Genomic DNA, 18,049 nt, shown 5'->3' with positions numbered 1-18,049 from the left:
AGCCAAACTCTTCACACATTTGTGTCTTTGTGTCTTTCTCAGACCCCCCAGGACCACCTTCAAATGCACGTGTCACCGATACTACCAAGAAATCTGCTTCGTTGGCTTGGGGCAAGCCTCACTATGACGGTGGACTTGAAATCACTGGCTATGTTGTAGAGCATCAAAAAGTAGGGGATGATGCCTGGATAAAGGACACAACAGGAACTGCCCTCAGAATCACTGAATTTGTTGTCCCCGATCTTCAGACTAAAGAAAAATACAATTTTAGAATCAGTGCCATCAACGATGCAGGTGTTGGGGAGCCAGCAGTGATTCCAGATGTTGAAATTGTAGAACGGGAAATGGCTCCTGATTTTGAACTAGATGCTGAGCTTCGAAGAACACTTGTCGTGAGAGCAGGACTCAGTATTAGAATATTCGTGCCAATCAAAGGTCGTCCTGCTCCAGAAGTGACATGGACCAAAGATGATATCAACCTTAAAAACCGAGCTAACATCGAAAATACAGAATCATTTACTCTCTTGATTATCCCAGAATGTAACAGGTATGACACCGGTAAATTTGTGATGACCATCGAAAACCCTGCCGGGAAGAAAAGTGGCTTCGTTAACGTCCGAGTCTTGGATACACCAGGACCCGTCCTTAACCTGAGGCCTACTGACATCACAAAGGAGAGTGTCACCCTGCACTGGGACCTCCCTCTGATAGACGGGGGCTCACGTATAACAAACTATATTGTGGAGAAACGAGAAGCAACACGGAAATCTTACTCCACGGTCACCACCAAGTGCCACAAGTGCACATATAAAGTTACTGGCTTGTCTGAAGGATGTGAATACTTTTTCAGAGTCATGGCAGAAAACGAATATGGAATCGGTGAGCCAGCAGAAACCACAGAGCCTGTAAAAGCCTCCGAAGCACCATCACCACCAGACAGTCTTAACATTATGGACATAACCAAGAGCACAGTCAGCCTGGCATGGCCTAAACCAAAACACGATGGTGGCAGTAGGATCACTGGCTACGTGATTGAAGCCCAAAGAAAAGGCTCTGACCAGTGGACCCACATCACAACAGTGAAGGGACTGGAATGTGTGGTGAAGAATCTCACTGAAGGGGAGGAATACACCTTCCAAGTGATGGCGGTGAACAGTGCAGGGAGAAGTGCCCCCAGAGAGAGCAGGCCTGTCATCGTCAAGGAGCAGACGATGCTTCCAGCATTGGATCTCCGCGGCATTTATCAGAAATTAGTCATTGCTAAAGCTGGTGACAACATCAAAGTTGAAATTCCAGTGCTTGGTCAACCAAAGCCCACAGTTACATGGAAAAAAGGAGACCAGATTCTTAAACAGACCCAGAGAGTTAATTTTGAAAATACAGCAACTTCAACCATCTTAAATATCAACGAGTGTGTAAGAAGTGATAGTGGGCCCTACCCATTAACAGCAAGGAACATTGTGGGAGAGGTGGGTGACATCATCACCATTCAAGTCCATGATATCCCAGGGCCACCTACTGGACCAATCAAATTTGATGAAGTTTCATCTGATTTTGTCACCTTCTCTTGGGACCCACCTGAGAACGATGGCGGTGTACCAATAAGCAACTACGTAGTAGAAATGCGACAGACTGACAGCACCACGTGGGCTGAGCTGGCAACTACTGTCATACGCACCACCTATAAAGCCACTCGCCTTACTACCGGAATGGAATATCAGTTTCGGGTAAAAGCTCAGAACAGATATGGAGTTGGGCCAGGCATCACATCAGCATCAGTAGTTGCCAACTATCCGTTTAAGGTTCCTGGGCCTCCTGGTACCCCTCAGGTAACTGCAGTCTCCAAGGAGGCAATAACAATTAGCTGGCACGAGCCTCTTTCCGATGGTGGAAGCCCCATTTTAGGATATCACATTGAAAGAAAAGAACGAAATGGCATCCTCTGGCAGACAGTGAGCAAAGCGTTGGTACCAGGCAACATCTTCAAATCAAGTGGACTTACGGATGGTATTGCTTATGAATTCCGAGTGATTGCAGAAAACATGGCAGGCAAGAGCAAGCCGAGCAAGCCGTCAGAGCCTGCGTTAGCTCTGGATCCCATTGACCCACCTGGGAAACCAGTTCCTCTCAATATTACAAGACACACAGTGACACTCAAATGGGCCAAGCCTGAATATACTGGAGGCTTTAAAATTACCAGCTATATAGTTGAAAAGAGAGACCTTCCTAATGGACGGTGGCTGAAGGCCAACTTCAGCAACATTTTGGAGAATGAATTTACAGTCAGCGGCCTAACAGAAGATGCTAGATATGAATTCCGTGTGATTGCCAAAAATGCTGCTGGGGCTATCAGCCCACCGTCTGAGCCATCAGATGCTATCACATGCAGGGATGACCTTGAAGCACCACGGATAATGGTGGATGTCAAATTTAAGGACACGATTACAGTAAAAGCAGGTGAAGCCTTCAAACTGGAAGCTGATGTTTCAGGCCGCCCACCTCCAACAATGGAATGGACCAAAGACGGAAAGGAGCTTGAAAATACTGCAAAATTAGAAATTAAAACAGCCGATTTCTCTACTAATCTGGTAAACAAGGACTCATTAAGAAGGGATGGTGGTGCCTATACCCTGACAGCAACTAATCCTGGTGGTTTTGCTAAACACATCTTCAACGTCAAAGTTCTTGACAGACCAGGCCCACCTGAAGGACCTTTAGCTGTATCTGAAGTGACATCAGAAAAATGTGTATTGTCATGGTTGCCACCACTGGATGACGGGGGTGCCAAAATTGATCATTATGTAGTTCAGAAACGTGAAACCAGCAGGCTGGCCTGGACCAATGTAGCCTCAGAAGTCCAAGTGACAAAACTAAAGGTCACTAAACTTTTGAAAGGCAATGAATACATATTCCGTGTCATGGCTGTAAATAAATATGGAGTTGGAGAGCCACTGGAATCAGAGCCTGTGCTTGCAGTAGATCCTTATGGACCTCCTGATCCACCCAAAAATCCTGAAGTTACAGCTATTACCAAAGAATCCATGGTTGTCTGCTGGGGACATCCTGACTCTGACGGCGGAAGTGAAATCATCAATTACATCGTGGAGCGGCGTGACAAGGCTGGCCAACGCTGGGTGAAATGCAACAAGAAAACCCTTACCGATTTAAGATATAAAGTGTCTGGACTGACAGAAGGACATGAATATGAGTTCAGGATTATGGCTGAGAACGCTGCTGGAGTTAGCGCACCGAGTGCTACCAGTCCGTTCTATAAAGCTTGTGACGCTGTGTTTAAACCTGGTCCCCCAGGGAATCCCCGTGTTCTAGACACAAGCAGATCCTCCATTTCAATTGCTTGGAACAAACCCATCTATGATGGTGGTTCCGAAATCACTGGGTATATGGTTGAGATCGCCCTGCCAGAAGAAGACGAATGGAAGATTGTCACTCCACCAGCCGGGCTCAAGGCAACTTCTTACACCATCACTAACCTCGTCGAGAATCAAGAATATAAAATCCGCATCTATGCCATGAATTCTGAAGGCATCGGGGAACCTGCCCTTGTGCCTGGAACTCCCAAGGCTGAGGACAGGATGCTGCCTCCAGAGATTGAACTGGATGCCGACCTGCGCAAAGTTGTGACTATCAGAGCTTGTTGTACCCTGAGACTTTTTGTTCCAATCAAAGGCAGGCCTGCACCGGAGGTGAAGTGGACCCGGGAACATGGAGAATCTTTGGATAAAGCTAGCATTGAATCCACAAGCTCTTACACCCTACTTATTGTCGGAAACGTAAACAGATTCGACAGTGGCAAATACATACTAACTGTAGAAAACAGCTCAGGCAGCAAGTCTGCATTTGTTAACGTGAGAGTACTGGACACGCCAGGCCCTCCACAGGATCTGAAGGTAAAGGAGGTTACTAAGACATCTGTCACCCTGACGTGGGAGCCTCCTCTTCTCGACGGAGGTTCAAAAATAAAGAACTATATTGTTGAAAAGCGGGAATCAACAAGGAAAGCGTATTCAACTGTTGCAACAAACTGTCACAAGACTTCCTGGAAGATAGATCAGCTTCAGGAAGGCTGTAGCTACTACTTCAGGGTGCTCGCTGAAAATGAATATGGCATCGGGCTGCCAGCCGAAACCGCGGAATCTGTGAAAGTATCAGAACGCCCTCTTCCTCCAGGAAAAATAACTCTGGTGGACGTCACAAGAAACAGCGTGTCACTCTCTTGGGAGAAACCTGAGCATGACGGAGGCAGCCGAATTCTAGGCTACATCGTAGAGATGCAGAGCAAAGGCAGTGACAAATGGGTCACGTGTGCCACAGTCAAAGTCACCGAAGCCACTATTACTGGATTAATTCAGGGTGAAGAGTACTCTTTCCGGGTTTCGGCTCAGAATGAGAAGGGCATCAGTGACCCGAGACAACTGAGTGTGACAGTAATCGCCAAGGACCTCGTTATTCCACCAGCCTTCAAACTCCTGTTCAATACTTTCACTGTTCTGGCAGGTGAAGACCTCAAAGTTGACGTTCCCTTCATCGGACGCCCTACACCAGCTGTGACCTGGCATAAAGATGATGTACCACTGAAGCAGACAACGAGAGTGAACGCAGAGAGCACAGAAAATAACTCACTGCTGACGATAAAGGAAGCCTGCCGAGAAGATGTTGGACATTACGTAGTTAAACTGACTAACTCAGCTGGTGAAGCTACTGAAACCCTTAATGTTATCGTTCTTGACAAACCAGGGCCTCCAACAGGACCTGTTAAAATAGATGAAGTGACAGCTGATAGTATTACTCTCTCCTGGGACCCACCAAAGTATGACGGCGGAAGCTCTATCAATAATTACATTGTAGAGAAACGGGACACGTCCTCAACCACCTGGCAGATTGTGTCAGCTACTGTTGCAAGGACAACAATAAAAGCTTGCAGATTAAAGACTGGATGTGAGTATCAGTTTAGGATTGCTGCTGAAAACAGATATGGAAAGAGCACCTACCTCAATTCAGAGTCTGTTGTAGCCCAGTATCCCTTCAAGGTTCCTGGTCCTCCTGGCACACCGTTCGTAACGCTCTCCTCCAAGGACAGCATGGAAGTGCAGTGGAACGAGCCAGTCAGTGACGGAGGCAGCAAAGTCATTGGCTATCACCTAGAACGCAAGGAAAGAAACAGCATCCTCTGGGTTAAGCTGAATAAAACACCTATTCCTCAAACCAAGTTTAAAACAACTGGCCTCGACGAAGGCATTGAGTATGAATTTAGAGTCTCCGCAGAGAACATTGTGGGTATCGGCAAGCCAAGTAAAGTGTCAGAATGCTACGCAGCCCGTGATCCATGTGATCCGCCAGGCAGGCCAGAGGCGATCATCGTCACAAGGAATTCCGTGACTCTTCAGTGGAAGAAACCCACTTACGATGGCGGAAGCAAGATCACCGGTTATATTGTTGAGAAGAAAGAATTGCCCGAGGGCCGCTGGATGAAAGCCAGTTTTACGAACGTTATTGACACTCAATTTGAAGTCACTGGCTTAGTGGAAGATCACAGATACGAGTTTCGGGTTATAGCTCGAAATGCTGCAGGCGTGTTCAGTGAGCCTTCAGAAAGCACAGGAGCAATAACAGCAAGAGACGAGACAGAACCACCACGAATACGTATGGATCCAAAATACAAAGACACAGTTGTGGTTCACGCTGGTGAGTTATTCAAGATTGATGCAGATATTTATGGTAAACCAATACCCACCACTGAGTGGATAAAAGGTGACCAGGAGCTTTCAAATACAGCTCGACTGGAAATAAAGAGCACTGATTTTGCCACCAGTCTCAGTGTAAAGGATGCAGTACGTGTCGACAGTGGAAACTACATCCTGAAGGCCAAAAACGTTGCAGGCGAGAAATCAGTCACTGTCAGTGTCAAAGTTCTTGACAGACCAGGGCCACCTGAAGGACCTATTGTTATATCAGGAGTTACAGCAGAAAAATGTACACTAGCCTGGAAACCCCCGCTCCAGGATGGTGGGAGTGATATCATAAATTATATCGTGGAAAGGAGAGAAACCAGCCGCCTGGTTTGGACTGTGGTTGATGCCAACGTGCAGACTCTCAGCAGCAAGGTTACCAAGCTTCTTGAAGGCAATGAATATGTTTTCCGTGTGATGGCCGTAAACAAACACGGCGTGGGCGAGCCTCTTGAATCTGAGCCAGTAATTGCCAAGAACCCATTTGTGGTGCCAGATGCACCAAAGGCTCCAGAAATCACAGCAGTGACCAAGGACTCAATGATTGTTGTGTGGGAAAGGCCAGCGTCCGACGGCGGCAGTGAAATTCTTGGGTATGTTCTTGAAAAACGGGATAAAGAGGGCATCCGATGGACGAGATGCCACAGACGTCTGATTGGGGAATTGCGCTTGAGAGTAACTGGACTCTTAGAAAATCACAATTACGAGTTCAGAGTCTCAGCCGAGAATGCTGCTGGCCTTAGTGAACCAAGCCCACCTTCTGCTCACCAAAAGGCCTGTGATCCTATTTATAAACCAGGACCTCCAAACAATCCCAGAGTCACTGATATTACCAGATCGTCTGTCTTCCTTTCCTGGGGCAAACCAATATATGACGGAGGCTGTGAAATCCAAGGATACATTGTGGAAAAATGTGACGTGAGTGTTGGTGAATGGACCACGTGCACTCCACCAACTGGAATCAGCAAAACAAATATAGAAGTAGAGAAGCTGTTGGAAAAGCATGAATACAACTTCCGTATTTGTGCTGTTAACAAAGCTGGAGTTGGAGAACATGCTGATGTCCCTGGACCCGTTACAGTTGAAGAAAAATTGGAAGCACCAGACATTGATCTTGACCTAGAACTAAGGAAAATTATTAATATAAGGGCAGGTGGCTCCTTAAGGTTATTTGTTCCTATTAAAGGCCGTCCTACACCGGAAGTTAAATGGGGAAAGATGGATGGGGAAATCCGAGACGCAGCTATAATTGACATCACTAGCAGCTTCACCTCTCTTGTTCTTGACAACGTCAACCGATATGATACTGGAAAATATACTCTCACGTTGGAAAACAGCAGTGGAACAAAGTCTGCCTTTGTTACTGTGAGAGTCCTGGACACGCCAAGTCCACCTGTTAATCTGAAAGTCACAGAAATCACGAAAGACTCAGTATCAATTACATGGGAACCTCCTCTGCTGGATGGGGGATCCAAAATTAAAAATTACATTGTTGAGAAACGTGAAGCCACAAGAAAATCATATGCTGCAGTTGTAACAAATTGCCATAAGAATTCGTGGAAGATTGATCAACTCCAGGAAGGATGCAGTTACTACTTTAGAGTCACAGCTGAGAATGAGTATGGTATTGGCCTTCCTGCCCACACTGATGAGCCAGTTAAGGTTGCAGAAGTCCCACAACCTCCAGGAAAAATAACTGTGGATGATGTCACCAGAAACAGTGTCTCCTTGAGCTGGACAAAGCCTGAACATGATGGTGGCAGTAAAATCCTTCAGTATATTGTGGAAATGCAAGCTAAACGCAGTGAGAAGTGGTCAGAATGTGCTCGAGTCAAGTCCCTTGAAGCAGTAATTACCAACCTAACTCAGGGAGAAGAGTATCTTTTTAGAGTTGTTGCTGTAAATGAAAAGGGGAGAAGTGACCCACGGTCTCTTGCAGTTCCAATTGTTGCCAAAGATCTGGTCATTGAGCCAGATGTAAGACCTGCATTCAACAGTTATAGTATACAGGTTGGCCAGGATTTGAAAATAGAAGTGCCAATTTCTGGGCGTCCTAAGCCAACTATTACCTGGACTAAAGATGGTCTTCCACTGAAGCAGACTACAAGAATCAATGTGACTGATTCACTTGACCTCACTGTACTCAGTATTAAAGAAACTCATAAGGATGATGGTGGACATTATGGAATCACCGTTGCTAATGTTGTGGGTCAGAAGACAGCATCCATTGAAATTATAACTCTAGATAAACCTGATCCTCCAAAAGGACCTGTTAAATTTGATGAAGTCAGTGCTGAAAGTATAACATTGTCTTGGGAACCTCCATTATATACAGGGGGCTGTCAGATCACCAACTACATAGTTCAGAAGAGAGACACAACTACCACAGTATGGGAAGTTGTTTCCGCTACTGTTGCCAGAACTACACTCAAAGTAACCAAACTGAAAACTGGTACTGAATACCAATTCAGAATATTCGCTGAAAACAGATACGGACAAAGCTTTGCCTTAGAATCTGAGCCGACTGTAGCTCAATATCCCTACAAAGAACCAGGCCCTCCAGGCACACCATTTGTCACAGCCATTTCCAAAGACTCCATGGTTGTACAGTGGCATGAACCAGTCAATAACGGTGGAAGCCCCGTCATAGGTTACCACCTTGAGAAAAAGGAAAGAAACAGTATCTTGTGGACAAAAGTCAACAAAACTATTATTCATGACACCCAGTTTAAAGCAGCCAATCTTGAAGAAGGCATTGAATATGAATTCAGAGTTTATGCTGAAAATATCGTTGGTGTAGGCAAAGCAAGCAAGAATTCAGAATGCTATGTAGCCAGAGATCCCTGTGACCCACCAGGAACCCCAGAAGCAATAATAGTTAAAAGAAATGAAATCACTTTACAATGGACCAAACCTGCATATGATGGTGGAAGTGTGATTACAGGTTATATTGTAGAGAAACGTGATTTGCCTGAGGGTCGCTGGATGAAAGCCAGCTTCACAAATGTCATTGAAACCCAATTTACTGTGTCAGGTCTTACTGAAGATCAAAGATATGAATTCAGAGTCCTTGCAAAGAATGCAGCTGGTACAATAAGTAAACCCTCTGACAGTACTGGACCAATAACTGCCAGGGATGAGGTTGAACTCCCAAGAATTTCAATGGATCCAAAATTCAGAGACACAATTGTGGTAAATGCTGGAGAAACATTCAGGCTTGAAGCTGATGTCCATGGAAAGCCCCTCCCTACCATTGAGTGGTTAAGAGGAGATAAGGAAATTGAAGAATCTGCTAGATGTGAAATAAAGAACACAGATTTCAAGGCTTTACTTATTATAAAGGATGCCATTAGAATTGACAGTGGACAGTATATCTTACGAGCTTCCAATGTTGCAGGTTCTAAGTCATTCCCAGTAAATGTAAAAGTATTAGATAGACCAGGACCTCCAGAAGGGCCAGTCCAGGTTACTGGAGTCACTGCTGAAAAATGCACTTTAACATGGTCTCCACCACTTCAAGATGGTGGCAGTGACATTTCTCACTATGTTGTTGAAAAGAGAGAAACAAGTCGGCTTGCCTGGACTGTTGTTGCTTCAGAGGTTGTAACCAATTCTCTGAAAATTACCAAACTCTTAGAAGGGAATGAATATATTTTCCGTATAATGGCTGTCAACAAATATGGTGTTGGAGAGCCTTTGGAATCTGCACCAGTACTAATGAAAAATCCTTTTGTGCTTCCTGGGCCACCAAAAAGCTTAGAAGTCACGAACATTGCCAAGGACTCCATGACTGTCTGTTGGAACCGTCCAGATAGCGATGGTGGAAGTGAGATTATTGGTTACATTGTAGAGAAAAGAGACAGAAGCGGCATTAGGTGGATAAAATGTAATAAACGCCGCATTACAGATTTGCGTCTAAGAGTAACAGGACTAACAGAAGATCATGAGTATGAATTCAGAGTCTCTGCAGAAAATGCTGCTGGAGTTGGAGAACCAAGTCCAGCTACAGTTTATTATAAAGCTTGTGATCCTGTGTTCAAACCTGGCCCCCCCATCAATGCACACGTTGTAGACACCACTAAAAATTCAATTACACTTGCCTGGGGTAAACCCATCTATGATGGTGGCAGTGAGATCCTGGGCTATGTAGTAGAAATCTGCAAAGCAGATGAAGAAGAATGGCAAATAGTTACTCCACAGACTGGCCTGAGAGCCAGTCGATTTGAAATTTCCAAACTCACTGAACACCAAGAATATAAAATACGCGTCTGTGCCCTCAATAAAGTTGGTTTAGGTGAGGCTACCTCAGTTCCTGGCACTGTGAAACCAGAAGATAAACTTGAAGCACCCGAACTTGACCTTGACTCTGAATTAAGGAAAGGAATCGTCGTAAGAGCTGGTGGATCTGTCAGAATTCACATTCCATTCAAAGGTCGCCCAACACCTGAGATCACTTGGTCTCGAGAGGAAGGTGAATTCACAGATAAGGTCCAAACTGAAAAAGGAGCAAACTATACCCAGCTGTCAATAGATAACTGTGATAGAAATGATGCTGGAAAATATATTCTCAAGCTAGAAAACAGCAGTGGATCAAAATCTGCTTTTGTCACTGTGAAAGTTCTCGATACCCCAGGGCCACCACAGAATTTGGCAGTCAAAGACGTGAAAAAAGACTCCGTCCTTCTGGTATGGGAACCACCCATCATCGATGGGGGCGCAAAGGTCAAGAACTATGTTATTGACAAACGTGAGTCAACCAGAAAAGCATATGCTAATGTGAGTAATAAATGCAGCAAAACAAGCTTTAAAGTTGAGAATCTTACAGAAGGAGCCATCTATTACTTTAGAGTCATGGCTGAAAATGAATTTGGAGTTGGTGTCCCAGTGGAAACTGTTGATGCTGTGAAAGCTGCTGAACCTCCATCCCCACCAGGAAAGGTTACGCTCACTGATGTGTCCCAGACCAGTGCATCGCTGATGTGGGAGAAACCTGAACATGATGGTGGTAGCAGAATCCTGGGGTATGTCGTTGAAATGCAGCCCAGAGGAACCGAAAAGTGGAGTGTTGTGGCTGAATCCAAAGTCTGTAATGCAGTTGTTACTGGTTTGAGTTCTGGACAAGAATATCAGTTCCGTGTCAAGGCTTACAACGAGAAAGGACAAAGCGATCCAAGGGTGCTTGGTGTTCCCGTCATAGCCAAGGACTTGACTATACCACCTACTTTTAAGTTACCATTTAACACCTATACTGTCCAAGCTAGAGAAGATCTTAAAATCGAAATTCCTGTCATTGGCCGACCAAGACCTAGTATTTCATGGGTCAAAGATGGTGAGCCTCTTAAACAGACGACAAGAGTAAATGTTGAGGAAACAGCTACGTCAACTATTTTGCACATTAAAGAAAGCAACAAAGATGACTTTGGAAAATACACCGTAACAGCAACAAACAGTGCAGGTACAGCAACAGAAAATCTGAGCATTATCGTTTTGGAAAAGCCTGGACCTCCAGTTGGACCAGTTCGGTTTGATGAAGTTAGTGCAGATTTTGTGGTCATATCTTGGGAACCTCCAGCCTATACTGGTGGCTGCCAGATAAGCAACTACATTGTAGAGAAGCGAGATACAACTACCACCACTTGGCATATGGTATCAGCAACAGTTGCAAGAACAACAATTAAAATAACCAAGCTGAAAACGGGCAGTGAGTACCAGTTTAGAATTTTTGCAGAAAACAGGTATGGAAAAAGTGCCCCCTTGGATTCTAAACCAGTTACTGTACAATATCCATTTAAAGAACCTGGGCCACCCGGCACTCCTTTTGTGACATCAGTCTCAAAAGATCAAATGCTAGTGCAGTGGCATGAGCCAGTTAACGATGGAGGCAGCAAAGTTATTGGCTACCATCTTGAACAGAAAGAAAAGAACAGCATTCTGTGGGTCAAATTAAATAAGACTCCCATTCAAGACACCAAATTCAAAACAACTGCGATTGACGAAGGCCTGGAGTACGAGTTCAAAGTTTCTGCCGAAAACATTGTTGGCATTGGCAAGCCGAGCAAAGTGTCGGAATGCTTTGTTGCTCGTGACCCATGTGACCCACCAGGTCGCCCTGAAGCCATTGTTATTACAAGAAACAATGTCACACTGAAATGGAAGAAACCTGCCTATGATGGTGGCAGCAAAATAACAGGTTATATTGTAGAAAAGAAAGATCTGCCTGATGGCCGTTGGATGAAAGCCAGCTTTACCAATGTATTAGAAACTGAATTTACAGTGAGTGGCCTTGTAGAAGACCAAAGATATGAATTTAGAGTAATTGCAAGAAATGCAGCTGGCAACTTTAGTGAACCATCTGAAAGCACTGGTGCCATTACCGCACGAGACGAAATCGATGCACCAAATGCCTCGCTGGATCCAAAATACAAAGATCTCATCGTGGTTCGTGCAGGAGAGACTTTTGTCCTTGAAGCTGACATTCGGGGCAAACCTATACCTGATGTTGTTTGGTCAAAAGATGGAAAAGAGCTTGAAGAAACTGCCGCCAGGATGGAAATTAAGTCTACTATTCAGAAAACAACTCTTGTCGTCAAAGACTGTATACGTAGTGATGGAGGACAATATATTCTGAAACTCAGCAATGTTGGTGGCATAAAGTCTATACCAATCACTGTAAAGGTACTTGACAGGCCGGGGCCTCCTGAAGGGCCTCTGAAAGTTTCTGGGGTTACTGCTGAAAAATGTTACCTGGCGTGGAACCCACCTCTACAAGATGGCGGTGCTAGTATTTCACATTACATCATTGAAAAGAGAGAGACAAGCAGACTCTCCTGGACCCAAGTTTCAACTGAGGTACAGGCCCTTAACTACAAAGTCACTAAACTTCTTCCTGGTAACGAGTACATCTTCCGTGTCATGGCTGTGAATAAATACGGAATCGGAGAGCCTCTGGAATCTGAGCCTGTTATAGCCCGTAATCCTTATAAACCACCAGGTCCTCCTTCACCACCTGAAGCCTCTGCAATCACCAAAGATTCTATGGTCGTGACATGGGCACGCCCTGTAGATGATGGAGGTGCTGAGATTGAGGGCTACATTCTTGAAAAGCGTGATAAGGAAGGTGTTAGATGGACCAAGTGCAACAAGAAAACACTAACAGATCTTCGATTCAGGGTAACTGGCCTTACTGAAGGGCACTCCTATGAATTTAGAGTTGCTGCTGAAAATGCAGCTGGTGTGGGTGAACCCAGCGAGCCGTCTGTTTTCTATCGTGCGTGTGATGCTTTGTATCCACCAGGACCCCCAAGTAATCCCAAAGTGACAGACACTTCGCGCTCTTCTGTCTCCCTGGCGTGGAGTAAGCCAATTTATGACGGTGGTGCACCTGTAAAGGGCTATGTTGTGGAAGTCAAAGAAGCCACTGCTGACGAATGGACAACCTGCACTCCACCAACAGGATTACAAGGAAAGCAGTTCACGGTGACCAAGCTTAAAGAAAATACTGAATATAACTTCCGTATTTGTGCCATCAATTCTGAAGGTGTAGGAGAGCCTGCAACCATACCTGGCTCAGTTGTTGCTAAAGAGAGGCAAGAGCCACCAGAAATAGAACTCGACGCTGATCTCAGGAAAGTGGTTGTTCTGCGAGCCAGTACAACGTTACGCTTATTTGTCACTATCAAGGGTCGACCGGAACCTGAAGTGAAATGGGAAAAGGCCGAAGGCATTCTCACTGAGAGGGCCCAGATTGAGGTGACCAGCTCATATACAATGTTGGTAATTGATAATGTCACCAGATTTGACAGTGGTCGGTATAATCTGACACTGGAAAATAACAGTGGCTCTAAAACCGCTTTTGTTAACGTCAGAGTTCTCGACTCACCCAGCGCCCCTGTGAATCTGACTGTAAGAGAAGTGAAGAAAGACTCAGTGGTGTTGGCTTGGGAACCACCACTTATTGACGGTGGAGCTAAGATCACAAACTACATCGTCGAAAAACGAGAAACGACAAGAAAAGCATATGCTACCGTTACAAATAATTGCACCAAGAATACTTTCAAAATTGAAAATCTGCTAGAAGGATGTTCTTACTACTTCCGAGTCTTGGCTTGCAATGAATATGGGATTGGTTTGCCAGCTGAAACAACTGAACCGGTTAAAGCTTCTGAACCACCCCTCCCACCTGGAAGAGTAACTCTTGTGGACGTGACCCGTAACACAGCCACGATTAAGTGGGAGAAACCAGAAAGTGATGGTGGCAGCAAAATTACTGGTTACGTGGTTGAAATGCAGACTAAAGGGAGTGAAAAATGGAGCATCTGCACACAAGTTAAGACTCTAGAGGCAACTATATCTGGCCTAAGTGCTGGAGAGGAGTATACCTTCAGGGTATCTGCCATTAATGAAAAAGGAAAAAGTGACCCAAGACAACTGGGAGTGCCGGTAATTGCAAGGGATATTGAGATAAAGCCTTCAGTTGAGCTTCCTTTCAATACTTTCAATGTAAAGGCTAGAGACCAACTTAAGATTGATGTTCCATTTAAAGGAAGACCTCAAGCTACTGTAATTTGGAAAAAAGATGGTCAGGCTCTTAAAGAGACAACTAGAGTCAATGTTTCTTCTTCCAAGACTGTAACATCACTAACTATTAAGGAAGCTTCAAGGGAAGATGTTGGAACTTACGAATTATGTGTTTCAAACAGTGCTGGATCCCTAACTGTTCCTATTACTGTAATTGTTCTTGACAAACCAGGACCTCCTGGACCTATACATATTGATGAGGTTAGCTGCGACAATATAACCATTTCTTGGAATCCTCCAGAATATGATGGTGGCTGCCAAATTAGCAATTACATCGTTGAAAAGAGAGAAACCACTTCTACAGCATGGCACGTAGTTTCACAAGCAGTTGCAAGAACATCCATTAAAATTATTCGTCTGATAACAGGAAGTGAGTATCTGTTCCGTGTTTGTGCGGAAAACCGCTACGGAAAGAGCTCCTACAGTGAATCTTCAGCCGTTGTCGCAGAGTATCCATTCAGCCCCCCAGGTCCTCCTGGTACTCCTAAAGTTGTGCATGCCACAAAATCCACCATGATAGTAACCTGGCAAGTGCCAGTTCATGATGGAGGAAGTCAAGTAATTGGCTATCACCTGGAATATAAAGAAAGAAGCAGCATTCTTTGGTCAAAAGCAAACAAAATGCTCATCGCTGATACTCAAATGAAAGTCTCTGGCCTTGATGAAGGACTGATGTATGAGTATCGTGTATATGCTGAGAATATTGCTGGAATTGGTAAGTGCAGTAAATCCTGTGAACCAGTCCCTGCAAGAGACCCTTGTGACCCTCCTGGACAACCTGAAGTCACAAATATCACAAGAAAATCAGTGTCACTTAAATGGTCTAAACCACATTATGATGGTGGAGCTAAGATCACGGGATACATTATTGAACGCCGAGAACTACCAGATGGTCGGTGGCTGAAGTGCAATTATACTAATGTCCAAGAAACATACTTTGAAGTAACCGAACTTACTGAAGATCAGCGTTACGAATTCCGGGTGTTTGCAAAGAATGCTGCTGACTCAATCAGTGAGCCATCTGAATCCACTGGACCTATTACAGTCAAAGACGATGTTGAGGCTCCAAGAATTATGATGGATGTCAAGTTCCGAGCTGTCATTGTTGTCAAAGCTGGAGAGGTCCTTAAGATAAATGCGGACATTGCAGGGCGACCTCTGCCAATAATTTCCTGGGCCAAGGATGGTGTAGAAATTGAAGAGAGAGCAAGAACAGAAATAATCTCTACAGACTATGATACCTTGCTAACAGTGAAAGACTGTGTCCGACGAGACTCTGGGCAGTATGTGCTAACACTGAAGAATGTCGCGGGAACTCGGTCTATGGCAGTTAATTGCAAGGTTCTCGATAAGCCTGGTCCACCAGCAGGACCACTTGAAATAACTGGCCTCACTGCTGAGAAGTGCTCTCTTTCCTGGGGACCACCTCAAGAAGATGGCGGTGCAGCAATCGACTATTACATTGTAGAAAAACGTGAGACAAGCCGCCTTGCTTGGACAATATGTGAAGGAGAGTTAAGGACAACATCCTGTAAAGTAACCAAGTTACTCAAAGGCAACGAATACATCTTTAGAGTAACAGGCGTTAATAAATATGGTGTAGGTGAGCCACTAGAGAGTGTGGCTGTAAAGGCACTAGATCCATTTACAGTTCCAAGTCCTCCCACGTCTTTGGAAATTACATCTGTGACCAAAGAGTTCATGACACTTTGCTGGTCGAGACCTGAGAGTGATGGAGGCAGTGAAATCTCTGGATACATAATTGAAAGGCGAGAGAAAAACAGCCTGCGATGGGTGCGTGTAAACAAAAAACCAGTTTATGATCTGAGAGTGAAATCCACCGGACTTCGGGAAGGATGTGAATATGAGTATCGGGTATATGCAGAAAATGCTGCTGGCCTGAGCCTTCCAAGTGAAACCTCTCCCTTAGTTCGGGCAGAAGATCCAGTGTTCTTACCATCTCCTCCATCCAAACCCACAATCGTGGACTCAGGCAAGACAAATATAACGATTAGCTGGGTTAAGCCCTTATTTGATGGTGGGTCCCCAGTAACCGGATACGCTGTAGAATACAAAAAGTCTGATGAAACTGACTGGAAAACTGCCATTCAGAACTTAAGAGGCACGGAATTTACAATAAGTGGACTAACAACAGGAGGCGAATACGTTTTCAGAGTAAGATCTATCAATAAGGTGGGTGCTAGTGATCCCAGTGACAGCTCCGATCCCCAGATAGCAAAGGAAAGAGAAGAAGAACCTGTATTTGACCTTGATAGTGAAATGAAGAAGACCTTGATTGTCAAGGCCGGTGCCTCGTTCACCATGACGGTACCTTTCCGAGGAAGACCAGTCCCCAACGTCTCCTGGAGTAAACCAGACACTGACCTCCGCACTAGAGCTTACATTGACTCCACAGACTCTCGTACATCACTGACTATTGAAAATGCCAACAGAAATGATTCTGGAAAATACACATTAACGATTCAGAATATTTTGAATGCTGCTTCACTGACCTTAGTTGTCAAAGTTTTAGATTCTCCCGGTTCTCCAGCCAATATTACTGTGCATGATATCACCAAAGAGTCTGCAGTGTTATCCTGGGATGTTCCTGAAAACGATGGTGGAGCACCAGTGAAGAATTACCACATAGAAAAACGTGAGGCCAGTAAGAAAGCATGGGTCTCTGTGACCAACAACTGTAACCGCCTCTCCTACAAGATTACCAACTTACAAGAAGGGGCGATTTATTACTTCAGAGTCTCTGGAGAAAATGAGTTTGGTGTTGGTGTACCAGCCGAAACAAAGGAAGGAGTAAAAATAACAGGTATGTTTTAAGAACAAAGAAAACCTAGATTTCCATATTAGATTTCCTAGAATAGTGTGAATCATTCTAATTATTATTTAATTTTTAGTGCTTTTGGTTCACACCTCAAGTAATTCACACTATATACCACAAAATGAAATCTTACCGACAGAGTTTTTAATTGATTAAAAAAAGTAGAAATTGACATAGCTGGAATTGGATAATACATGTTGAATATTTTATATATATGTTTAAGCATAACTGAATTTGAATTTGACTGCACAATATAGTGTGAGTGTGCAGAAACTGTGATATTTCTTACAAAATTGTTCATCTCATTCCTCATTTTTATACCCATGATAAATATGGGATAAATTTTATCATTTAATCTGGTCATTTGACAACTTGATTTGAATGCTATGATATGGAATGGCAAAGCCTGGGCAAGTGTGGCTTGGTTCAGAAGCCAAACTAGTCATACAAAAAGTAAGAAAGACTCAAATCAAAGTAACTATATGGCCTTCATTTAAAATTTTTCTTTTGACAATGCAGGAAGAACACATGTGGGGGAAAAATGTTTCATAATCTTCCCTTTCTTCTGATATTTTACTTTCTTAGAAAAACCAAGCCCACCTGAAAAACTTGGAGTAACAAGTGTATCCAAAGACAGTGTTTCCCTGACCTGGTTGAAGCCAGAACATGATGGTGGAAGCAGAGTTGTACATTATATCATTGAAGCACTAGAAAAAGGACAGAAAAACTGGGTTAGATGTGCCGTGGTAAAGTCAACCCATCATGTTATTTCTGGTCTGAGGGAGAATGCTGAGTACTTTTTCCGAGTGTTTGCTGAAAATCAAGCTGGTCTGAGTGACCCAAGAGAGCTGCTGCTTCCTGTTCTCGTTAAGGAGAAGCTAGGTATGTC

The 18,049-nt window shown here is 44.3% G+C and overlaps 1 protein-coding gene and 1 long non-coding RNA gene across 6 annotated transcripts in view; one reads left to right on the top strand and one right to left on the bottom strand.

Annotated features, from left to right (window-relative positions):
• The window catches only part of LOC141577720 (uncharacterized), a 120,798-nt gene that overhangs the window by 68,083 nt on the left and 34,666 nt on the right, over window positions 1-18,049 (bottom strand). For all 3 annotated transcript variants that reach the window (XR_012507062.1, XR_012507061.1, XR_012507060.1), the window contains exon 3: window positions 5,010-5,159. This is a non-coding gene — a long non-coding RNA (uncharacterized LOC141577720). The remainder of the gene's footprint in view (window positions 1-5,009; window positions 5,160-18,049) is intronic.
• The window catches only part of TTN (titin), a 269,061-nt gene that overhangs the window by 218,965 nt on the left and 32,047 nt on the right, over window positions 1-18,049 (top strand). For all 3 annotated transcript variants that reach the window (XM_074363962.1, XM_074363965.1, XM_074363963.1), the window contains 2 exons: window positions 43-17,148; window positions 17,746-18,042. In XM_074363962.1, coding sequence (XP_074220063.1) covers window positions 43-17,148; window positions 17,746-18,042 — 17,403 coding nt within the window. The remainder of the gene's footprint in view (window positions 1-42; window positions 17,149-17,745; window positions 18,043-18,049) is intronic.

This window comes from Camelus bactrianus, chromosome 5 (genome assembly GCF_048773025.1).
Source record: "Camelus bactrianus isolate YW-2024 breed Bactrian camel chromosome 5, ASM4877302v1, whole genome shotgun sequence".
NCBI lineage: Eukaryota > Metazoa > Chordata > Mammalia > Artiodactyla > Camelidae > Camelus > Camelus bactrianus.
The sequence above is the reverse complement of the archived record's forward strand: the minus strand, read 5'-3'. Positions and strand labels throughout refer to the sequence as shown.